At 40.5% G+C, this 26,389-nt stretch overlaps 1 protein-coding gene across 1 annotated transcript in view; it reads right to left on the bottom strand.

Annotated features, from left to right (window-relative positions):
- The window catches only part of ccdc69 (coiled-coil domain containing 69), a 28,320-nt gene extending 5,390 nt beyond the window's left edge, over window positions 1-22,930 (bottom strand). Inside the window, exons 1-3 of the mRNA XM_046406229.1 lie at window positions 22,777-22,930; window positions 2,448-2,505; window positions 176-354 (exon numbers count right to left, since the gene is read on the bottom strand). Of these exons, the coding sequence (XP_046262185.1) occupies window positions 176-354; window positions 2,448-2,505; window positions 22,777-22,797 (258 nt within the window). The 5' untranslated portion in view covers window positions 22,798-22,930. The remainder of the gene's footprint in view (window positions 1-175; window positions 355-2,447; window positions 2,506-22,776) is intronic.
- Between the last annotated feature and the right edge of the window lie 3,459 nt (window positions 22,931-26,389).

The raw sequence follows: 26,389 nt of genomic DNA, 5'->3' as shown, positions 1-26,389 counted from the left end.
TCAGCTTGTGGGACAAAATTATCACAAGATAGTGATGACAAACAATAACGATGTCTGTGGAAAAACTGAGCTGACGGCAGCAGAACAGCACAGAGAAAAACTTCTGACTTGGTGTTCAGGAAAGGACAGCAGGAGAACGTTTGAGCCAAAGAAGTAATCAACATCCATTCCTCACCTTATCCAGGATGCTCAGTACGAGGGCGCACACCTCTTCGTCAGCGTGCTGTTTCAGTATCTCCACCCTCTCTGGGTCCCCATTGGCTGACAGCACTTCCTTCACAGTCCTAAGCTGCCACTCAAAGCGCTCCAGCTGCTTCCCCAGATAGACGTCCTGCTCACCTGATGTGCGTTTACCTACGAGTGGAAGGATGAACTCAGATGTCAGAGCTTCAGTCCAAACCTCAACATCATTCATAAAACATGAAAGCTATTAAGAGCAGCAAATCTTCACAATCTTCACAAAATGCCGCTCATACAACGTAAGTCGTCACACATGAGAAAAACGACATGAGAGTCAAAGAAAGCACCTATATGTACAGAACGAAGAGCACAAAGCAGCCCAGCGTTTGTGCCTAGCAAATGATGAGGGGCAAACACGCCAATATCATCACCTTAACTCAACAAGAACGCACTCAAATTGACCTGACTAGAAATGAAGGGAGACACTGGCTCCGTGATTGGTCAGTTCATCCCGGTCACATGCTCTGTGAAACCTTTGTATAAATCTGAAGGCCATTAAAATCAAAATCACATTTCACAAATCAAATATTTTGTGTGCAAAAATCTTAATTTGTGAAATGTGTGATTTTTTTATTTTAGGAGTCAGATGAATCTAGTGAAGCAGAATTAGAACACGACATAGAAAAAAAATATCCAAGTACTTCAAATTTGTACTTAGAGGCAGAGCTTGAGTAAAAGTACTTGAGTAAATGTTACAATCCAGCAGTTCTTGTATGTCATGTTGTCTGATCCTTCAGGATCTGTAGAGTTAAAATCCTATTTGAATTTGCTAATAAATGTTCAGGACCTGATACTCACTGTAATTTAATTTTAACCTTACAATTACATCATTACACATGTACCTCCACACACACACACACACACACACACACACACACGTAATTCAGTTTCAATGACATCTTCAGTTTGGACTTCATGCCTTCAGGCTTCAGCATCATTATTATAAGAGTATAAAAACCTGAACATGAAAGAAAATCAACATCAAACATGCCACCCGATTTATATTTAAGATATTTATTATTTTCATGTTATGTAGTACAACATGATTCAAAACAGCATGCATGCAGCTGGTACTTTTTATTTTTCAAACAGTCCAACTACAAAATGAGGTGGAAACAGGTTGGAGCCTGCCTGCAGATGAACTGATTTTCACACTAAGAGCAGTCTGATTCTGTTGCTGTTTGTCATCAGAGACACAAACATGAGAGCTGGTGATTCAGACAGCAGACAAGCCTGACAGTCCAGAAAGCAACATGAGTAATGCGTCAAACTAAAGCAGAGAGGACACTTCAACATGAGGCATTTTGTCAAACTGAGCCCAGAAAAGTGCGCCCATGAAAAAAATGATGTTCAGTGTGATGTTTCAGCATTGACGTGAATCACCTGATGCGCCTCCACAGTACATGAATCTGTCACATGTAAAGCATGAAGGTTCACACTCAGCATCAGAGCTGTCACGATTGCTCAACTAATTGATTAGTTGATAGAAAGAAAATTAGCTGTCAAATAGTTTGATCAGTTCATTTATATTATATATTATATTATATATATTATAAAACATTTGCTGGCTTTGAATAAATATTCAGGCCAACAAACTCCTCAGTAAGCAGCTGTTTTTCAGAGGTTCTCATCAGTGTAGCAGCATGGTGACAGCAGGATGATAACAGTCCTGTTTGAAATGAGTGGTTTGGTTCAAACTGTACGATCTACTCATAAAGGAAGTGAGGGTGCTTTCCAGTTGCTTGTGAGTCATAGCAGATACTTCCTGACCTATAAACTTCACATATGTAATCACCTGTGTTTTCTCTCACACACAACACACACATCAGTCAGAGGAGAGGAGGACCATAAATCCTGGTCTGCAACTAGCAATCATCTTATTCTATTTTTCATGGCAATTGTGTTTTTTTTTAAACACTCCACTCTCCTTTTTTTCTGAGTCACTACATAGCATATACTGTTCAAAACAAGTTTGGAAGTCTGAAAAAATAAACATCAGTGAAGCAGAGAGACATCTTCAAGTCTTCTTCAGGTTAGACTGACACCTCGAGCTCCACAGCACAAAGTGACATTTCGTCTTCAGAAGGACTCTCATGGAGTTTGGTGAGAGACGAAACCAGGAAGTGAGACATAAGACGTACATAAAGAGGCTGAGAAAAGTTAGAGGAGGAAATCAAATCCACATAACGTACACAAAAACCACTCACCTTCATCTCTGTGGCTGTTTTTCTGGTTTTTCTCTCCCCTCTTGCCTTTGCTTTTCTTCTGATAATAACAAGAAGAGGAGGAGGAAGAGTTTTAGTGACAGAAATAAATAGCACAGAGTGACATATTACATGAAAAGAAGCTTGCAGGTTTCTGTTCAAAGAAGAGGCAGACAAAATCTGTTCTCTAAGATCATTAACAAAAATGTTCACTTGTTGTTTTATGACTTGCTGCCTCTGTGGTTAAAGTTTGCTCATGCTCAGATATCTATTGTTTATTGTGGTTGGACATGAGTCATTAATTATGTGGCCACCAGAGGGCACTGCCAAAGTAAAAACACAAGTAGCTTTATGCACTCAAACGCATTTTTCTGGTGGGGGCAGCATTTATAAAAATGTGGTTTTTCCCACTTCAACACTTTCAAGATTTTAGGCCAAAGAGTTTCTAAGGTGAGTCCAGAACCAGCGTAATCCAGAAAACACAGAACTGTCTTCGAACTGCCTGTTGCTTCTGGTATCAAATTGTTTCCGGCAGATGTTCTTCTGTTAAGCTTTCACATCTCACAAAACATTCACATATCTTTTCTCTCTAATTATTTGTAACTTTACCGACATTATTCCTGTGGAGGTTATGTTCTGGTGGATCCTTCTACAGGTATGGAGCAGGTAACAGTGACAGAAGAATCCAGAGAAACATTTTATTTTTGGAAATCCTTGTACTGTCCAAGACTTCCTGCAATTGTGTCAACTATTTCAGGCAGTTTTAGTGGGTTTTATTATCATAAATGACATCAGCTTTAAGGTCAAATAATATAAGCTTAGTGAGCATGCAGCTCCAGACAGCAGTGAAATAATAATGATGGTATGATGTGTGTCAGGAACATAAAACAGATGCTGTGGAAGGAAGTGAACCCCCGGGCGGTGTTGGCAGCAGCTGAGTCCTGGTTCAGGTCTGCCTGTTGTTATGGAGGTTGGACTCTGACTTGCCAGACGTTGTAACACTCTTTCTTTTCTTTCCTTGGTTACATTAACTGAACTGCCACTCAGACACCGACTCTGACAACAGGACGTCTGTTTGTTTATGCTGCTGATGATGAGAGGACCAGTGGACGTTCCTCATCCTGACAACTGCACATTTATCACCTCAGTGCACCAACATGAAAGCTGCTTGTTAGAGTCAGAGGTGACGAATGTCTTGTTTTGCCCCAAGATCCAAACCCCAAAGATATTCAGTTCATGGTGGTGTAAAACAGAGTGAACCAGAAAACATTAAGGAATGTGGAGGTGCTTTGTCAATCTAAACACAATCTGACTGACGTCTGCCCTGATTTTGCTGCTACTGGATTAAATAAGCAACTTGTAAAAAATATGGTCATAATTCAAAGGTAGCTCTGAAAACACAGGGGGCAGCCTGACACCACAGCTTCCCACCAAACTACTGCTCACTGCCCACAGCAGACACACACGGCGTTAACAATTAAGGCCATCGGCAGTTTTCATTTAAACATTTTGGTCATGTCAGTGCAACAGACCGTGTGAAGTAGTTTGTCTTGTGGTCCAGAAGACGGTGCTCTTTGCGTGACCCCCTACATGCCCTCTAGACCTCTCAGTAAACTATGAGCCAATAAATATACACACACTGGATCACTTTGAAACTGAAAAACTTGCAAACATGAGGATTCTCTGGCAGGTTTTCTAGCATTAACTGACCCGGCTGATTTATCAATATGACTCTGATATGTCCAATCATATCAAATCCCACAGCGAATTTCAAAATAAAAGGTCTTGATTCAACTCTTTCGACATGATCATATTTCTTTCTTTAGGTTCTGTATAAATGAATAGATTATGTTTACTTTGGCAGATATGAAGACAGTTAGCTCTACTGGTACAGACACACAAGCTTAGGTGTGTATCCAAAAATTGACACACACAAACACACAGACACAGACAATACACACTGGAAGGAGTGCTTTCTGTATTGCCTCACACCCTCACATTTCTCAAGCAGTGAGGTGAAACAATCACACCTTAAAACACTGCTTTATATACACTGGTTACAACACACACACACACACCCACACACACACAAAGAGAGAGATACCTCAGCAAGGTGGACACCAACTAAACTCTGAGCTAAAACAATAAATATCTCTGGTTTAAGCACATTGCTGAGTTCAGGAGGAGATGTGGAAACCTCTGTGGAGGAGGAGGAGCATATGTTCCTGCAGGCATCGCAGGGGCCCTCACTTTTAAAAAACACCATAAATCACAGCAAAGGCTCCTCTGTTCATAAGGCATTCTACCATCAAGGGAAACCTGACTGCACCAAACTGTGTGTCTCATTTCACCGCAGAGAAATCTCTGTTTGGAGATTTACTTCCTGCAGAAGAACATAAAGCATATGACTGATTTTCCATTGCACTGTGATAAAGTAGTTGGATTTGAGTGTGTTTGAGACAGACTGAAGGAACAGTTCAAGTCTGAGCAGCAGAGGAGGAGAAAACACACTCTTTCCTACATTTCCCATAATGCACCTGCACAGTGTTGTTCATTAAGAGCCTCCTGTCCAGTAAACAGACTCAATCACTGTGCGCTCTACAGTCACATTCAACATGACGAATTAATTCATCGTTTTGTGTATATCCACATATTCATGGAAGTGTTTGTACCACTATGCCAGCCCTGAGTGGCTGGACCCTGCTCCTTATAAATGACACAGCGTCACCCGTCATTCAAAACAAGCACACCTATTCTCGCGTCACCCCAGCAGCAAGGGTTACAGAAGTAACCTAAAGTTCTGTCTCATAGCATTTCTTTTGGTGTCTCATTATTGGATATCGAGACTTCTACATTACCAGACAACTGCCAGCCTCCCATCAAGTGGAAGCTTGCAGATGAGGCAGGTCCACTGAGGAGTGCATGCTCAGGACAACATGAGCAAGGTTCAAGGATGTGACATCCAACTTGCAAATGTAACAGGCAGTGATGTGTGTAACGCTTTACAAAGTAACGCGTTACAGTAACGTAACTACTTTATTCGGGTAAAAAGTAGTATAATGTGCTACTACTGAAAATTTGGCAACGAATCGTAGTTCCTTTTTCAATTCGGTGCAACGTTAGCCTACTTTTCCCAGGGACAGATTTGACAGCGACACTGCCTTCTCAGCTGCCCGCCTGTGCAACAGTCAAGAGCTCTCATTCCACACGGTACGTGACAGAGGCTGGTAGCATGAAGAGAGCAAGAAGCAGTGAGAAGCAGCCAACGATAACTTTCAAGGGATGGAGGTATTCCCTTTACTTCTACCTCGTTAACACTAAGGGGAGGAATGTGAGGGTAAGGTGTACACTGTGCCCTGGCCTCATTCTTTTGTCCTCTGCCGTGAACTGAACTGCCAACATCACCAAGCATTTGAAAGGAAAAGATGCTAACATGACGCTTGTAGCTCAAGATCCTTGGTGAAATGATATGTCAAGTCCAAGCCCAAAGAAGCAGCTAAAGCTTCATTTTCATCAGGTGCTTCATTTTGTTTTGGCTAAAATGTCTTTGCCTCCAAGCTGTATTACGCCATTTTATTTTATTTAGACAAGCCATTGAAATCAAGCCGTTTTGAAGTTTTTTTTTTCTGTTGCATTTAGATGAGGCATGTTTAATTTTGAGACATATGAGCCAGTTTGAGGTTTTCATCATGTTGTTCCTAAGGAGCCTACCGATACGATTTGCACTAGCTTTGCACCAATTTCAGGGTAACTTGTTAAATGAAAGAGTACAAGGCTATAAAATATGCCCTTAAGCATTTTGTGTTCACCTACAGTATACGCCCTTAAGATGTATCAAGGCTATGTTTTTTGATACTGTTTCATAGGGCTTTAGTGGTGGTGTTGAAGCCTATAAAGTACAATGTTTTTTTGTCAAGAGTTTGTGGCATTTTTTTTATAATAAAGAACACAAAAGAAATACCTGTTATGTCCTCCATATTAGAACTTTATGTAGGCCTACACATTTAGGTGCAGATATGGGGTTCTGCCCAAAGTCAAGGAACATAAAAGTAACGAGTAACGTACAGTAAAAAGTTACTTTCCATAGAAAGCAACTAAGTAAAGTAACGGAATACTTTTTAAAGTAGTAATGAGTAATGAGCAAACACTACTTTTTAAAAGTAACTTCCCCAACACTGGTAAGATGTGATCCAGGATGGACATCCCCTTTAACATAGCCCAAGAGGTCGCAAGGCCCCTGGTAGAATGAGACCGCCTACTAAGCAAGCGAAATAGCATCCACTATCCAGTGAGACAGTCTTTTCTTAACGATGGGCCTGCCCCTGTATGGCTTGAACTTCCCTTGGGATCAATAAAGTATCTATCTATCTATCTGTCTAGCCCATGGCATCACCTTTCCTGATGGCCCATGCCTCAGAGCATGAACCAGGCACAGCAAGTGCATACACTGCATCAGGTAGGCTGCTACCAGTGGCTCCATGGGTGGCGTGTTGATCCATCCCGCCGTGTCAGTCATTTATAAGAAGCAGGGTCCTGACGTCAACCACTAAAGGCTGGCATAGTAGTACAAGTGCTTCTACGAGTAAGAAGCCATAATGAGACATCGAAACGAATGCTATAACAGAGAACCTAAAAACGTGAGTATTCTCAGGCAGGTTCTAACAATGTGTTCTGCGTTTATGTGTTTATGACATTTATTTAAATCATCTGGAAATTTAAAAACGCGTGTTTCAAGTCTGTAAAGTAGATTTTGTGTCACTGGAGATCAACTCTGAACTCTGGGATTAGAACTGCAGCTGTTTTTAAAGCCTGTTGTTGTGCAGTCTGTGTCATGTCTCTGTACAACAGTAATGACTGTTTTCCTCTTTTGAAAAACCACAAAACCAAATAAACTGGAATTTAAAACGCTGAATGCTTTCATGCAACATTTAAAGGGATCAAACACTTTTTCCAAACTTGTGAGGACTTTCATTACTTTGACCTCAAAAATCATTTTTGTTTGATATTGATTGTGGGAACAGACACATCACTGTCTCACTTTTCTGGACGAGATTTCTCAGGGATTCACACACAGTGTCTGCTACATGACAAAATGTTGCTTGGGTGTTAAAATATTCCCCAGAGCTTGTCGGAAGGCGGGTGAGATTCGGCGTCCTGCAGAGGATCGCCTGAACAAGGTTAAAGAGCAGCTTGAACCTTCTTTAATTTCCCTTCGACGTGTCAAACTCAAGTCTGAGGTCTTCCAGCTCTACTCCTCCTCCTCCTGTCTTTAAAAAATTACAAGTCGAGTTTAACCACATTAAAGCTGTGAAAAGAACCTATTATAGGAGCTGATTTGATCAGAACCAGAGATGAAGCTGAAGGAACATATCTAAAAGGGACTAAATAGAAATGATCTGTTACAGACAAATATACAGCCAGTTACCTTAGCTTAGCATAACAACAGGGGGAAACAGGCTAACAGCTAGCCTGGATCTGTCCAAATCTGCCTAGCAACACCTCAGAAGTGATTAACAAGAGAAGACGTGGAGCTAGAGATGCACCAATCGACCAGCCAGGGATCAGAATCGGCTGGTTTTCAGCATTCTCGGCCTGGATCGGCAACTGGCTGGACAGTCTCCCGTGTCTCCAAATCCCACTTGGTCCATTTCAAGCATGCGTCAAGCATCTTGCACAATAACTCAGCGGCATGCTAACAAGTTCTTCACCGTGAGTTAAGAGGACACAGAGCTGGCAATTCATAATACATGTAGGGCCAAAGTAAACTGTGGAGGACTACCACAAAAACATTCAGAACAATAAACCTAATCAGACACATGAAACACCGTCACCCAGCTGACCATGCCCAGTTTGAAGAAGTTAGCAAAGAAAAAGCAGCTCAAGATAAAACCAGCTAGAGCTCAGTGCCAGACACAACAAAGCAGCCTCTCCTATCTTTCCTTGGTACAAGCAGTGAAAAGACCAAAGCAATTATGAGAAAAATTCTGGGATTCACGACCCTGTTTGATCAGCCGTACTGCATACTTGGGAGCAGAGTGTTACAAGGGTAGCGTGGTTCCTTTAAGAAACAGAGCGAGTGTGAGCGAGCGATGAAGCGAGTGTGAGCGAGCGATGAAGCGAGCGCGACAGAGCATAGAGCTAGCTGCGAGTGCAAAGCAGAAGTGTATACAGAGTTAGCCAGAAGTCTGAGTTGGCTGTAAATGTTCAGTGCAAGTCACGGCCAGAAAAGAAAAGCCCAACACCAAGCAGAGCTCCCATGTGCTCTTTCACCACTGTTCGCAAAGTTTGTGTTAGCCCCGAAGCAGAAGCTTTGGCCCAGAAGAAAATCCTCCCTGCTTCCCGACCTTGGGTCAAAAACTAAGCAGAGAAAAGGCTAACAAGAGGCTTCAGAATACTGCTAAATTACCTCAGCCCTGGTGGAAGCATACTGTAAAATGATTTAAGTAACTGACATTTGTTTTGTTACATAAATCTCTTGCATCTGCTTTTGTTAAATAAGCTAAAGTAAAATATGTCAGATAAAGTTGGGTTTACAGCTAATTTTTAGTTAGTTGTCATCTGTAGTTCTTTCCAGTTGCTTTATTTTGAGAGGAAAGTTTAATGATTTCTTTTATTATGAAAGTAAAATTTTGTATTGAAGAAAAGTTGATTTTTGTTTGTATCTGCGATCTGCCGATCTGAGAAAAGTCCAAATGATAAAAATACAACACGTACATTGATCTTCTTTCCTGTCCCGTTAATAATGTGACGACCCCTCAGATTTATCTGATATGATGGTCCTGTAGTATTTAGATAAATACTTCATTGATCCAGAGGAAAATTCAGTATTTTTGCAGACTTCTGGCAGTTTAAATACGCTTTCCTGACAATACTTCTGTACTTTTACTTCAGTCGGATTCTTTTCTTCTTCTGAGCATTTTCGAATAATTCTACCAGCGCTGCCTGCAGGTGTGTGTTCAGCCTTTCCTCAGGTTGTTTCTCCCCGTCTCACTAGTGCAACCTTATCTGAACTGCATCGCAATGTGGTGTTGCCTGTTGCCATGGTAATGCAAACAATTCTGGATTCAACAGCAAAAACAAAAGTCACATGAAGGACTTGTGCCTCAGGACCTTTGCAGACTTCAGATCGGATCATAAAATTTCACATGGAACCGTTTTCTACTGCAGACACTTCAAAAACACTTCAGGTACTTGAGTTTCCCTTGAGATTTCAACCACGTCTCACACACTTCGTCATCACATGAGTGAGGCATGAAGCCTCAGTAACATGTGGGCAGGAAGTCAGACTGACTTCTCAGCTGTGATTGGCCAGCCCACTACATGTAGCAGCAGTCAGCAGTTCATTTAGCAACATGTACAGCCTTCAGTTCATCAGGAAAGATGAAAACTTAATGCAAGCTGCTGAAGTTTAAGACTGTCTGATGAGTATATTTCATGATATTATTGTTTTAATTATAAATTGGTTGAGTTAAGCACATTAACTGATAATGATATGATGAATGATATTTTGTCATAATCGGTTTCTCCTCATTGATTCAGTCTATAGCTGAAGTTTGAACGCACTCTCGGAAGTATAAACTTCCTGTTTCTTTAACTTGATGGAGTTTTTTTAAATAGGAAATAGACCGTGTGAGCAGCGCCTCAAACGGTTTTACTGCAAACACTAAAAGATCAGTCTGTCCACAATGAGGAGCAGAAACAAGCAGAACTCCATTTAATTATTTTGGGTTTTTCAGCTTTAAGAACAGCCAACTCATGTTTTGCAAACTCTTTCCTCACACTGGGTATTTCTGTGAGCTTCTCATCTGTTAAACAAACTGTTGGCTCAGTGTGCAGCACCTCACCACAGCCCAGACATAAACTGAGTTCAGGTTTACAGTTAGGAGTTCAGGTCTGCGAGGCAGCCGGTGGAACACTGTAACCTCTGAGAGTTGATCAGACCACCAGACCCACTGCTGGCTCACAGACAGCTGGACGAGGGCCAATAGCAGAGCTGGAGGTCTGTTAGCATCATCAGGTTCAATAATAATGATAATAATTTAGCACAGCACTGTTCAAAAATGTTGTCAAGGTTATAACAGATACATAATGGTCATGGTAAGAGCTGCAACAAAGAACTATTTACCTCAATTATTCTAAGGGGGTTTAATTAAAGATTTTCTATTTTCTGTTCCAGCTTTGTGTAAAAATTTGTGTTTTGGAAGCATAAAAAAAAGAATGAATGAGCAGTTTTGTCTATAAAATGCAGGAAAATAAAGAAATTACCCAACCAAAGAATTACCCAACACTCAAGATGTAGATACTTAGAAACATAATGGAGCCGCACTGTTCTGAAGAAATTTTCATTACACAGAATTCCTCAAATGTGACATTAGTGAGCTTTTTCATTTTGTCACACATTTCACTCTTCATTCTGATTGGAATCTGTCTAAAAACATCTTATTAGACTCTGCTGTGCTTGAGCTCCACATGTGAAAAGTAAAAGCCAGCATTAACACATGTGGAACAGACCTTTTGGACACGAAACAGAGGTTTTGGCAGATTTAAGATATTCGATTAACCACCTAATCTCCACTTTTACAGCCACAGAAAGGATTCGTCATTCAGCACAATGAAGTCCATGATTTCTCTAAAACTACTAGTTCAGGTGTTCAAATTCTCAGTGTGTGTTGGTGTCCTCCAGCAGCAGCTCAGACTCAGAGCCTCTAAATCTCTTCTATTCTGAGCTAATGAAAGCTTTACTGGAGTTCATGTTATGCAATAGCCCCCAAAACTGGTCAGCTATTCTGCATCTGCAGTTAAATACCTTGGTTCATTAAGGGAGAACCATCAACATCATCAGAAAGGTTATGATCTCAACTTGCCCCGTCTGCTTCTGCTTCCTGCCAACACTTCCTACATCTGACATTCAATGATTTTATTTCTCACAGCAAACATTCATCTGGACTTTTCTTACTCTGAATAACGAAGACTTTGGACTGCTCCCCTTCAAGTGCATATGGGAATATTGAAAATGGATTTTGTTTTCCTCAATACATTCCTGCAAATTTTTCACAATAAAAGCCTTGTTAAGAAAATGAAGGGCTTCAGTCCAGTCAGAGCAAATGGATCAAAGCAGATCAAAACAGATCAAAACAAGGCTTTGTAGTGAAGTAATTTAATGTGTAACATGACATCAGACAGCATAACCTGCACTGACTTGTTACTACTGACAGCCCTCTGTAGCAGCACTATTAAAACAAAGGGGAAGCACCGCATTGCAGCATCAAGCTAATCAGCAGCTCCCACTAACTGTTAGCCACATGCTGGAGGCTGTATTCGCACAGTGCCGGTTCAGAGGGTTCACATAAAATCAGACCGGTTAAAGCTCGTACACTGGACGGCATCTGGGCAATGGCCCACCATCATCGATCACAGAAAAATATTGATTTGAAACACGACCGCATCCGGTCAAAGGATGTGGTACCCTGAAGAACAAGCTGCAGCTGGGAAACATCACCAACACTGATCTAAAGTGTTGGAGGATTTTAGACAGAGGCCCAAAAACTAGGTGCTTTGTAAGCTCTGCAAACTGTAACTGTGAAAGTATCCTGGTGCACAGCACCTGCCCACACACAAGCATGAGATATCATCAACACACAGATCAGACTTCTGTCAGAAGTCACACAGAACTGATTCTGCTCCTCTGCTGTAACAGTGAAATATGGCCTAACATCTACATGCCTCATGCTGCAGTACAAAGTCCAGGACTGTGACTGCAGAATCCAGGGTTTGAATCCCATCTGTGGTGAGTTGTCCAAACTAACAAACAGGCTACCTTCAGAGAACATTCCCCAAATGTTCTCTAAAGGTTATTTGTGATTCTTGAAAGTTTTTTTTATTTTAAATTAAAAAAAAACCTTCAGAGAACCTTCAGTAAACATTGCCTACAGGTTTTCTGAAGGCTAAAGTACAACTGAAACGTACATTGTGATTCTGATTGAAATGGGCAAATTTAAACATTTCTTTTCAAATTATTTAAATAAATAAATAAATCTGGGTGTGTGTTGGTGTAAAGATAAGATCGATCAATAACCTGAAATATGTATCAATATTTCACATTTAAACAGGTAAATTCCACTAAAACAGTTATCCACCCTAAAAACCATAGAGACTGTGCCTGTCCCCAGACCACCCAAATTAATCACACCAAACACAAAAAGAGGAGCTCTACATAAAAACTTAATTAACACCAACAACACCACAGTTCAAACAAACACGAGAATTTAATGTGCACTTTTAAACATTATGTCTCTGTCATCTAAAGTTGTTTTAGTAAATGACTTACTATCAGATCATGATATAGATTTATTTCATCTAACTGAAATCTGGCTCCATTCTGAAGAATATGTTAGCCTACGTGAATCCACTCCCCCATTAATACTCACAGTACTAATGAGGGCCGAGGAGGTGGAGTTGCACCAATTTTTCACTCAAACCTAGCAATCAGTCCAAAGCCTAAACTCAGTCATAATTCATTTGAGAGCCTTATTCTTAGCCTTTCACACCCAACCTGGAAAACAGTGCAGCCAATTTTAACTGTTACAGTATACCGCGCTCTTGGTCCATGCTTTGAATTTTTATCTGAATTTCCAGAGTTTTTATTAGGTCTAGTCCTTAAAGCAAATAAAGTATTGTGGGTGATTTTTATATTCATGTGGACATGGACATTTATCTGATCATTGATTAATAACTTTCTTAATTTCTATTACCTGACTACAAGGCACTATGAAAAAATTCCTACAAAAGATATTTATCCGATAGTGCTGTGGCAAAATTTAAGGAAGTATTACCATCAGCATTTACTTCAGCACCATATCTCAGTATAACCAAACACTGCAATGCTAAGGAAAAATTTCATGCTAACTACAGCCCCTCTCAAATTGATCTTTTTGTTTTCTGATTCTGATTCTGATTTTGATTCTGATTGTTGCAAGCCCACTGAGAACAACACTTGACTCCACTGCCCCACTAAAAAAGAAAACGATAAAGCAAAAGAGATTAGCGCCATAGTACAACTCTGAGAGGTCTCGTCATAAACCTTGTATTCCTGCTACCCTGAGGAGTAATGATTTTATGACCATTTTTAATGATAAAATTTTACTCAGAGACAAAATTCAACACCTCCTAACCTCAACTGGTACTGACCTACCTTCAAATGCAGTTAGCCTTGAAACAGCTATAGGACCAGATAATTATCTAGACTGCTTTTCTCCCATTGACCTTCAACTAAATTCACTGACCTCTTCATCTAAACCAACAACATGCCTCTTAGACCCCATCCCATCTAAGCTGCTCAAAGAAGTTTTATCCCTACTTAGCACTTCCCTACTAGACATGATAAATCTGTCTCTAATAACAGGTTATGTAGCACAGTCCTTTAAAGTAGCTGTAATCAAACCTCTCCTTCAAAAGCCTGCTCTTGATCCAGCGGTTTTGGGCAATTATAGACTGATATCTAACCTTCTACTTCTCTCTAAAATTCTTGAGAAGGCAGTTGCTAATCAGCTAAGCAACTTCCTAAATAATAATAGCTTATTTGAGGATTTCCAGTCTGATTTTAGAGCTCATTACAGCACAGAGACTGGTCAAAGTCACAAATCATCAAATCTTTTACTTGCATCAGATGAGGGTCTTGTCTCTGTACTCGTATTGTTAGACCACAGTGCTGCACTTAAAACTGCTGACCAGACAGATTGGAGCACTTATTTGGCATTAAAGGGACTGCATTAAGCTGGTTTCAGTCTTATTTATCAGATCAAACTCGGTTCCTTCATGTTAATGATGAATCCTCCTTATGCACAAAAGTTAGTCACGAAGTCCCTCAAGGTTCTGTTCTCGGACCAATATTATCCACCCTCTATATGCTCCCCATTGGTGACATTATTAGGACACACCCCATACACTTTCACTGTCACGCAGATGACACGCAAATATATTTTTCAATGAAACCAGATGAAGCAAACGAGCCAACCAAATTTCAGGTATGCCTTAAAGACATAAAAACCTGAATGACTTGCAATATTCTACTTCTGAACTCAAAAACTGACAAAACTGAAGTAATTGTTCTGGGCCCTAAACATCTTAGAAACAAATTATGTAGTGATATAGCTACCTTGGATGGCAAGAAATCTGTTGGTTATTTTTGATCAGGATATGTCCTTTAACTCACACTTAGCTCAAATGTCAAGGACTGCCTTCTTTCACCTTCATAACATTGCATAAATTAAGTACTTTCTTATGGAATCATCTTCCAGTTTTGGTCTGGGAGGCAGGCATACTTTCTACATTCAAGAACAGACATAAAACCTTCCCATTTGATAAAGTTTATAGTTAGGGCTGGCCTAGGTTGGCCCCTAATTATTCTGCTATTGGCTTATACTGCCGGGTGATATCCCATGATGCACTGAGCTTCTCTCGCTCCTCCTCTAATTAATGACTATGTACTTGTTCGTGGGGGGCAGGGGGTACAGGGGTTTGTTGGGTCTCTCTGTACCAAAAATCAAATTAAAGAGTTTGGTCTAGACCTGCTCTAATTGGAAAGTGTCATGAGACATCTCAGACAGATGCACAGTGTGTGACATTGTCAACTTCTAGTGAAAGTGGAAGGAGCTGTCAATGGCTGAGGAAATGCTTCAGTGCTGCTTCTGGTTCATGGAACACCGGTCTTTTTGTTGATACAGCGGAATTCAGTTCATTAACAGGTTTAAGTGTCGCACGCTCACCACGGTTGAAGCTTCATCTTTACACAACTGTTGCTGCTAGTGATGTTTCGTTCGTGAACGATTCGTTCAACAAGAACAAAACTTTTCTATGACTTGGGAGTAATAAGTCCTCTCAGTGAGCGATTCGTTCATTTTCATGCAGTACCTTCTCTTGATACATGACAGGCAGCTGCAGAAGCTCAGTCAGCAGGACAGGAAACAGAAATGATTAGTTCATGACTCACTCAACTGTGCGTCTGTCCTCAAGTTGTCGTTCTTTTCTCAAGTGACCGCCAGGCAGCTCAAGCTGTGTGGCGAGTAGCAAGTCCTACAGTTTGTTCACGGATCATTCATACGGATCCTTCTTTCGTTCTTTCATTCAATTGTCACGTGACAGCTGTAGCTCATGCTGGGTGGTGAGCAGCAAGCACTACAGTTCGTTCACGGATCGTTTATACGGATCGTTCTCTCGTTCATTTGTCATGTGACAGCTGTAGCTCAGCTACAGGGCTGTGGACTGAGAAACGAACAAGGAAATGAGTGATGTCTGATATCTGACGGTCATTCATTTGTCATGTGACACCCGACATACATTATTTATTCATCAAATCATAATTAAGTGATCTTCTGTTCTTGTAGATGTGTATAGTGTTATTGTATATATAATGTAAAGTGTGTTTATAAGCGTGTTTATACATAAATACAATTGAAAATTATATAACATATAACATATTGATTGTTATAAACTGCCATAAAATCATAAAATATAACAATAATAACAACAACAAGTTCAGCGTTCACAGCTCAGGCTGTGTGGAGAGCAGTACGTTCATTCATCGTTCTCGTTACGCGTTCGTGAACGATGCTGAAAGTTCGAACAGTATGTTCGTTCTCCAGTTGGTCTTTCGTTCATTTGTCACATGACACCTAGTCACCGTCGCTCTGTTAAACAACGATGGCAGAGAGGATGCGGGACACAAGTCACTTTATTGTGGTGTGTATTTGCTTTCCCAGGTTTTCACATGGTTTGAATTGCTTGTGGCATTTTGTGTATTATACTTTGTCAGCTGAAGCAAACTGTGTTGTCTTCTGTATTTAGTGTTTGTGAACTGCGACCTTTTTTACAACGCCCACAAGAGGGCTACAGCGCCACCTGCTGTAAAAATGAACGAAATGACTCAAAAAAAGATTCGTTCAATTTATTGTTCGAGAGTGAACGATTCGATTCAGTAAAAAAGTCGAACTTGCCACCACTAGTTGCTTCCACACTTCATAACACAAAAAGAAGCTAGTGGTTGTTGTTGTTAGCTAACTGTCATTAGTAGCAGAGCTAATGTTAGCTTAGTGCACACAACTTTAATTAACAATAATGTCTGCCACCTTGTGTCTAAAATATGAACGTTACGATATGTGTCGAAATATTGCAAATAATAAAGCTGATGTCATGCCTGCTCATCCCGGTACAAAAGAGCTCAGTCACAGTCTGCCTTAACGACTACTGCCCCGTAGCACTCACATCTGTTATCATGAAGTGCTTTGAGAGGTTGGTCTTACACCATATTAAAGAATGCCTCCCTCCCACCTTCGACCCGAAACAGTTTGCCTATCAGACAAATAGATCCACAGAGGACGCCATTGTCATAGTTCTCCATGGTAGTTATGCTTTCAACACCATCATCCCGGACATTCTGGGTAACAAACCATCAACCTTAGGCCTGCCCTCACTCACCTGTGCATGGGTTAAAGACTTTATGACCACCTGCCCCCAGACTGTGAGAACTGGCCCCCACCTCTTCCACCTGCACACTCAGCATCAGCTCTCCCCAAGGATGTGTGCTGAGACCCTCTTCTGTTCTTTCTCTACACCTATGACTGCAGTCAAGCCCACCCAAGTAAAACCATGGCCAAATTCGCTTATCACACAACTGTGGTGAGACTAGGTGAGACCGCCTAGAGAGACAAAGTCTTAAGACTAACAACGTGGTGTTCACAAAACAGCCTGACACTTTGTTGAACACAACAAAGACAAAGGACATCATCATCCACTTTAGGAATAAGTCGATGTGGAGCACCCCCCACCCTTACATCAACGAAAGTGCACATCTTCAAATTCCTCAGCACTCCCAATCAGCTGACCTCTCCAGGTACCCAAACACAGTAGCCATCAATGCCAGCTGCACTGAAGCAGACAGAAAGAGATTCTGATTCTATCTTGTTGTCGTTTCCTTATCCATGAGTTTTACCGGTTCTTAAATTAAACCTATTTGTCCACTTTCTATTGCTTAATGTACAGAGTGCAGTCTGCACTTTTATTTTTCTTGTGAAACTCGACTGTGCAATACTATGGACCATGCCCGTCGCTGAATTGTAGCATTTTACTGATTCCATATTGTTGTTTAATTGTGCCGTTATCACGGTGGTGGGAGCCTAACAAACAATTTTACATTCAGCAAGCATTCTGCGAACAGGGCCTGAAGAGTAGGGGAACGCTTGCTGAAGGAAGAATATTCCTTGACCGTAATTTTGGAAAGTTTTATTACCAAAGGGTTGTTTCCCCAATGCTTGCCAAACGGGACAGTCCCTAACACTGTTTTTCTACACTTACTCAAACGTTCCACGTACAGTATGTTTTTAATAAATAATGAATGTTTGAATGAACGTTTCGCAAATGTTCCCCAAACTGAATATTGTTCTCACAAATCATATCTTATCGGCTTCATCTGTGACAAATGTCCACCCATTGTCTGTCCCGGTGGAGGCCTGGCCATCTGACCAGTGTCAACGTTCAGCTCAATCGGACAGTCTACAGAGGCAGCCTAGGTGCAGAGGTGCGCTGGATGACCATTGTCCCATTTTTATCCCTTTCAGTGATCATGTGCTTTTCAATTAATAACCCCACAATGTACTGCAATGATTCATCATTTGTCATGCACCATAACATTATCACATATGTGCAATCAGAATAACAGCTAACATAAACAAATGGTAAATAGTAAAAAAAAAAAAAAAAAATAGTAAAAGTAAGGAGTGAATTTATTGAAATAATGTGATAGTTAAAAACCATCATATCTCAGTTATGAGCATATTTAAATAAATAAATGATTGGTTTCACACATTACACTGGAAACATAGGGCAGCCATCTGACAACACAGATCTCAATAAATACCGCCTGGCTGTTGTGTAGTTTTCATCAGTTATCTTAACTGTCTGTCCATAAAGTAGGCAATAGTAAATATCTGTTCAATAATCTCAAACATCCAACAAACACCAAAATGTTTTTGATCTACTTTAATTAAACTAGAGGGTTACCAGCCATGTCCAAAGTTGAGCCGAGTGTGACATCAATACTTAAACCGGTCCACCAGTGTACAACGATCTACTTTATCAAAAAACCCCATCTGCCCACTACAGTCAGAAGCATAATTTTTTGTTCTCTCTGTGGATCTCTCTGTGGATCCTTCTCCGAGACTAAAGGAAGAAGTGAATCAGAATAAGAATGCTTTATTGATCCCTAAGTTACCCCTAAGCAGCTACAAGGAAAAGGTGATGTTGATGTTTATTATGATGTTTATTGCATGTATGTTTCTTTCTCTCTCTCTCTTTCATCCTCTCTGTCCTGTCTACCTCTTCTTTCCCCCCTTCACCCGGCCGACTATCAGCAGGATGAGTCAAAAGGAGAAAGCTCTTGCTGCCTACCCCAGTCTTCAACTCAACTGAATTAAACAGACCAAAGTAGAATCTGTAACAAAATGTACCATACATACACATCTATGTAACCAATAATGTTCCAATAATTCTTGAATTTCCCTCGGGATCAATAAAGTATCTATCTATCTATCTAATGTAATGGATTGACTGTGGTTCAACTCCATATTTAGGAAGTGATATGTAGTTAGGTTTAACTGTGCACATAGTAAAATGACATCAGTTATACATAGTAAGGAGATGAACATTTGAATTTGTTTATTAAACTGATGGTCTAGTCCTCTTTCTTCCCTTACGAGGACTTGTATATAGCGTTATAGTGTACTATTTTCACTTACCTTGTATATTGTTAATTTATTTTACCTCTACACTCTCTTGTAACTGTTTTTGCACACTCTTTGCTTTTTGCACTCCTCTTGCTGTCCTTGTGAGCTGCCACAACAGGTGAATTTCCCCACTGCGGGATCAATAAAGTTAATCTTAATCTTAATCTTAATCTTAAACAACAGCACTGTTGTTGTTTAATAAAGTACTGCACTGGTAAAGTACTGTCTCTTAGACCCCATCCCAACTACGCTCCTCAGGGACATCTTTCCTTTGATTGGCGTTTCCTTCTTAGATCAGATCAACTTGTCTTTAACAACAGGTTATGTACCACAGGCGTTTAAAACCGCTGTTATTAGACCTTTGCTTAAAAAACCTTCACTTGACCCAGACATCTTAGCAAACTATAGGCCGATATCCAACCTCCCGTTCTTATCTAAAATACTCGAAAGAGTGGTTGCAAATCAGTTGATTGATCACCTACACATGAACAGTCTCTTTGAAATGTTTCAGAGCCCATCACAGCACAGAAACAGCACTGGTTAAAGTTACAAATGACCTCCTCATGGCATCAGACCGTGGGCTTGTCTCCATACTCGTTCTACTGGATCTCAGTGCTGCTTTCGACACTGTAGATCACAGCATTTTATTACACAGATTAGAACATGAGACTAGGATCACAGGGACTGCGCTACGCTGGTTCAAATCATATTTATCAGATAGATTTCACTGTGTTCACATTAATGATGTTTCCTCTTCAAATATAAGGGTTAGCCTCGGTGTTCCACAGGGTTCAGTGCTTGGGCCGATCCTGTTCACTGATAACACTCAGCTGTACTTATCCTTAAAGCCTGAAGAAACAGAGCCGTTAGTCAGACTCCAGGCATGTCTTAAGGACATAAAGGACTGGATGACCTCCAATTTTTTATTATTAAACTCAGACAAAAGTGAGGTCATTGTTTTAGGCCCCAAACATCTTAAAACTAGAATAGCTGATAATATTCTCTCTCTGGACGGCATTACTTTGGCCTCCAGTACGACTGCGAGGAACCTCGGCATTATCTTTGATCAAGACGTGTCATTTATCCATCACATTAAACAGACCTCTAAGATCGCCTTCTTTCACCTCCGTAATATTGCTAAGATTAGGAGCGTCCTCTCTCAGAGTGATGCTGAAAAACTTGTCCATGCTTTCGTTACTTCTAGACTGGACTACTGCAACTCACCATTGTCAGGATGTCCAAATTACTCTATTAATAACCTGCAGCTGATCCAGAATGCAGCAGCTAGAGTTTTGACAGGAATCAGTAAAAGGGATCACATCTCCCCCATCTTAGCTTCTCTTCACTGGCTTCCAGTAAAATTCAGAATAGACTTTAAAATTCTCCTACTTACATATAAGGCCCTAAATGGACTAACTTTTACAACATATCAGCTAAAATACAAATACATACAATACATAGTCTTCAGAATTCTAACCTGACAACCTGTCACGTTTGTCCTTTGTAATGTATGATGTTTATTGCATGTATGTTTCTCTCTCTCTCTCTCTCTCTTTCATCCTCTCTGTTCTGTCTACCTCTTCTTCCCCCCTTCACCCAGCCGACTATCAGCAGGATAGTTCTCCCTTGTGAGCTGGGTCCTGCTCAAGGTTTCTTCCTGTTAAAAGGGAGTTTTTCCTTGCCACTGACTGCTTGCGTGAGAGTTCAGGCTCTGGGTCTCTGTAAAGCATCTAAAGACAATTTTGATTGTATAAGGTGCTATATAGATAAACTGAATTGAATTTAATTATGTCTTGGTCTGTTCTGTCAGCAGTGATGAACTGAATGAACTTTCTTGGCCATTCTGACAACACTCACAAGTTGGTTAACATGTTACAGGACAACTTGTTCAGTTAGCAACACCCAGATAAAAATACAGGTGAAAACTTTTACTCATCTCTGTGGCCATTAAAGCTACTCAGTGATGCTCAAAAGTACTTCAACTTTTATAACCTCAAAACCAAAGATGGAACCTTATTTATGTTAAGCTAATGTTGCTTAGACTTACTGTCCGAAAACCCAAGGGATGACATTAGCTTTACTGCTTGCAATTTTACAACACATATAATGTTCATATTTTAAACACGAGATGTCAGACTTAAATGCTGTACGTTGAAGAGCAATAAGCTAACATTAGCTCTGCTACTGGTGACAGCTAACAACAACAAATGCTAGTTTCTTCTTATGTTATGAAGCACAGAAGCAACTGTTTTGCAAAGATCGAGCTTCAACTGTGATGAGAGCACAACACTTAAATAACTACCTATTAATGAACTGAATCCCACCATATCGACAAAAAGACCCGTGTTCCATGAACTGGAGGCCGCTCTGAAGCATTTCCACAGCCACTGACAGCTCCCTCCATTCTCAGGAGCATTTGAGAATGTCACTCGCCTGTGCAGCTGTCTGGGATTTCACTCTGGGCATTTTTACAGAATAACTCATTTACCTGTTCAAGTGTGAAATGATGATATATATTTCAGGTCACTGAAAATAAAATGGCCATATTGCCATCTTTATACGAACACACAGAGAGATTAATTTATTTATTTAATTTGAAAAGAAATGTTTAAATTTGCCTACTCTGAACTACAATGCACATTACAGTTGTACAACCGTCAGAGAACCTTTACGGAACGTTCTCCGAGAGATCTCTACAGTTTACAAAAATAACCTGCAGATGACAGAGTAACCTTCACAGAACCTTCTAGGAACGTTCCCTAAAGATTCTCTGAAGGTTATTTTTAAACCATTTGGGGAACGTTCCCTTGGGGAGTTCTCTTTAGGAAACGTTGCCGTTGAAGGAACGTTCCCTAAAGCTTTAACAATGGGTAACCCTTAGGGAACGTTCCCTGAAGGCTACCTGTTTGCTTGGAGCTTAATAACCAAATGTTTAAGTAGATTTTATACGGATTATGACACCAGCTGTTGCAGTCTGGTCACTTTAAAATCACAGCATGAATTTAACAGAAGAATAACAGAATGTGACTGAGACATTTTAAGTGGTAAAACCGCTACACACTTTTTCTTAAAGAAATAGTATTTTAGAACCCGTGGAGGGAGTTACAAATATATTAACTGAAGGAATAGAGTGTCAGTAAGTGTTAAAAAGTTTAGAATAATCCGGTTTGCATTTTTAACGGCTCCATGGGAAACAAAACTACGAGATTCAAACACGATGTAAGATTAAAAACAGATGTTCACAAAAGTGGAAAACAAAAGAGTAAACTTCAGGTTGTTTTAGTTAATTTTCTTTGTCAGACAAACTGTTGTGCCAAATGACCACCTGCAACTCTGTTTGTGAACGACAAATCAGGAATAAATGAGGCACAACAGAGCTGTATTTTTGGTACACGGTCCGCTCTAATCCGGAGCTGATTCACAGCACGTTTTTGTCCGTGCAGGAGCAGCAGCCACCGGCCGCTTGCTAATGAACTTCCTGCACCCGAAACAAAGTTTCAAAGAACTTCTACCGAGACACTGTTGTTGTCTAACCGTTTTGTGTCGGTGTTTCTCACCTTGCTGTGACTGCAGCCCATTCCTCCTCTTCTGAGCTCTGCTGCTTTGAAGCTTCTCTCGCTCTCCACTCCTATTCTCCTTCGTCTTCTTCTTCCCTCTATTGACAACTTTCAAACACTCCATAAAAGCTGCCCTGAACGCAACGCCCAGGCCGCCGACCGCGGGGGGTGGGGCTTACCTATGCTGCCTTCAGGAACACTTCGTTGGCTCGTCATTCTCAAGTTTATTCGCCAAAATCATTAGAAATATTATTACAATAAACCAGAATATTTTGTGATATAAACAGTCACTTATTCTTGGCTGATTGATTGCTTTTTACTGTTGCTATGTCTCTCCATATTTCGGTTTACATTAAAACAGTATGGTTGTAACACCATCAATTTCACCTGGAAGGGATGACTTAATAATCATGTGATCAGTGCAATGTATGACCACTTCCTTCCTGAGCTTGCCCGTCAAATTTCGTTGCTATATGAAGAGGTTCAGAAATTTTGCAAACACGGATTTTACAGGTAAGAAAGTATTTTTTTTACCATGACTAAAATTTGATGAGTGGTGATACTGTTAAAGATAAAATTATGCAACTTGTATCACATTAGTCACAGTACCTACGGTAAAACATGAGGCATTTTATCTCAGCTATGTTCAAACCATCATTTAACTATTAGTAGCCTAACAATGACTGACAGGGCTGGGATGATTGTAACACATTTTAAAAAGGGTTACAACTAACCATGCAATAAAAGCTAAATACATTTTTTCTATTCTACTTCTGTTTTCAGCATGCCAAGATAGTGGGGCATGAACATTGGCAGGGGTGTGCCTGTACACATTCTCATCATCAGATGAGGTGAGGCAGCGAACGACAGTAAGATTTTTGCATTGTGTGTATGGAGCCCTTTGGAATTCCAAACCAAAAGAAACTTGGGTCAGGTGGTTATACTGCAAATTCTGGGCCCATGAAGACTGCACCACTGGTGGACCTACAAACATCTGTCATCACTGCGCCTCTGACTGAATGGATAACACACACACACACACACACACACACACACATTCATGCACCCCTGTTTTGTTCACTGCATAACTGTGCACACACTTGTGCCCATTTTGTGCCACTGCATGGCTTTCTTTCTTTTCAGAAGTTCTCAGAAAGGTGTCAGTATTAGCACCAATCTCAAAGGCAAATAAAACAAAATCTTTGTTTTGTCTAATAGCCAGTGTTCTACAACAGTTCATTAGCCTACTGATAATTAGGCCATAGTTTCCTTATTTAAAATTTGTCTAGAAAGTGACTTAAAATTCATTCTTGAGCAAGTTTTGGTGTTATGTATAAACTCATTTATACATAATTTTGTGGTGTTGTCTCAACTTTTAATTCTTCACTCTTATGGTTGCAATTGACCCCAGTAGTGGGGCAGGTTGAAACAACGGACCTCCTTCCATTTGACATAAATTAATGAATTGCACTGCAATCATTTCTACATCTTAGACTATTTTGCTACATTTAGTGATAAAAATACTCAGCAGTATATTAAGTCATTAAAATGACCTCCACGTTTACCAGCTGCACCCTAAAGGGATGAACACTTGAAACCATCAGTATTTAAAATCCAGTAATATATATTATTCTTAAGTGGATCATTCTGTATTTACTTTTGGTATTTTAAGTGTATTTTAATGAGAATACTTGAGGCATGTAGTTTTGAATGCAGGATTTTCACCTGTAACAGAGTATTTCTACACTGTGGTAACAGTACTTTTACAGAAGTAAAATATCTGAGCACTCCCTCCACCTCTTGTTGACCTGCAGCTGAACTCTCTGGGGTGTTTCTGCTTTAGCGGCATCCATCTGAATCGTCCTGCGTAACCCGTGAGCTCATCACATTTTTAACGGCTGATGTCACAATCAGTGTGAGATGTTAATGTGACAGCTCAGAGAAAAACTACAGAGAACAAGTGTAAATGAGGTCCAAATTCAAAATGGCGGCTGCAGTTTTTGGTTTGAAGGCAAAGCTGCAGATTTATTGTCCCGTCAAGTTCTGCAAGTTTTCCTCCTCCTGCTTCTGTTTTATGGACGTTTATACCAGCAAAACTTAAAGCCCATAAAACACTAAAACACACACACACACACTCACAGAGCAGTGTTTCTGTAACCTCTGGGGACATTACACAGACTCACATTCATTTCCTGACTTACCCCAACTCTAACCCAAACCCTTGTGTTAACCTTAAACCAACTCTAAAAATTAATGATTTACATTATGGGAATAAGCTTCGTGTCCCCACAGACTGACTGTGTACGATACATATGTCCCCACAAAGTGAGTAATACATCCACAGGCACACACTTCACTTGTGAGGACCTTCCCCTGACAACACTTATCTGCTGTGGAGGACTGTGATCTTTATGTTCTTGTGAGCACATGGGGGTTTTGCCAGCATGAACCACGGACACACACACAGTTAATCAGCAGGATGTGTGAAACCTCCCAGTCAACATGTGAGATGATGAACTTTGTTTAGCCCTGTTTCTCCTTTCAGCTGTAGGATGAACGCCCCCTTCTTCCTCATCCTTAAGTTCTGCTTTCACTGCTGCTTTCCAGTAACATGCCGACTTCACTATCTCCAACACCTTCCTGACTGCTGAGGAGAAACATTTCATTCTGTCATCTGTCAGCCATGTTGTTTCTCTGCCAACACAAACACCTTCATATGTGTACTTCAAATGTGTACTTGAGTAAATCTACTTAGTTACATTCCAGCACCGCGTTTCCTGTACTCACTACTGGATCTCTTAGGAGTTCAGCAGCAGGTAAACAACCACTGTCAACACCCGTTTGTAACAACGTATCTAATCTTTCTGTTTGTAAATCTGATCCGATTAATGGCTTCTTCATCTGTCATGTTCGCTATGGACCAGCCAATGAGCATCAAGCTCCTAACTGGATCAGGTGGGCAGAAGCTGGAGTCGAAACAAGAAGTTGGAGAAGAATGTTGAGTAGTAAGGACTACAACATAAAGACATTTTGCAACCAGCCATGCATCACAGGAACGAAACGAAACTATATTCCACTATGGACAACACGAGAGTTCCCCAAAAGAGAAGTCAAAACACCAGGATGGCCTCCTGGCTGCAGTACAGCTCAGTTTTGCTTTAATTAGTTACTTGATGCTATAAAAAGGATGTGAAACGTCATGACTGACAGCTGATGTGTTGCAGAGGCAGATAACATACTCTGAGAACAAAGGTCAGTAGGAAAATGTTCTGACAAATTTCTTTCTGTTCGTTTACTTCATCTGAGTCAGCATGGCCCTCTGAAAACAAAACGTCTCCCACTGCTGACCTGCACGCATTATAGACAGAGGACGCAGTCAGGTACAGGATGTACAGGTGATAAAACCAATGGTCTCCTTAACACTCATCAAGACAACTCTGGTTTGAGGGATTTTACACTGAAAACAGCGAAAACTAAAGTTGCGGGTGTGTTGACCTGCGTCACACACAGTCTGCAGTGGAAAGTGTATAATTTTCATGGTTGTACTTGAAGTATTTGTATTTATCATGCAGCTGCCGTTGGATGGAAAATTATTCTTACACTGAAAACAACA

Source organism: Scatophagus argus, chromosome 12, assembly GCF_020382885.2.
Source record: "Scatophagus argus isolate fScaArg1 chromosome 12, fScaArg1.pri, whole genome shotgun sequence".
NCBI classification, from domain to species: domain Eukaryota; kingdom Metazoa; phylum Chordata; class Actinopteri; family Scatophagidae; genus Scatophagus; species Scatophagus argus.
Note: the sequence above shows the minus strand (reverse complement) of the source record. Positions and strands in the feature narration are given on the sequence as shown.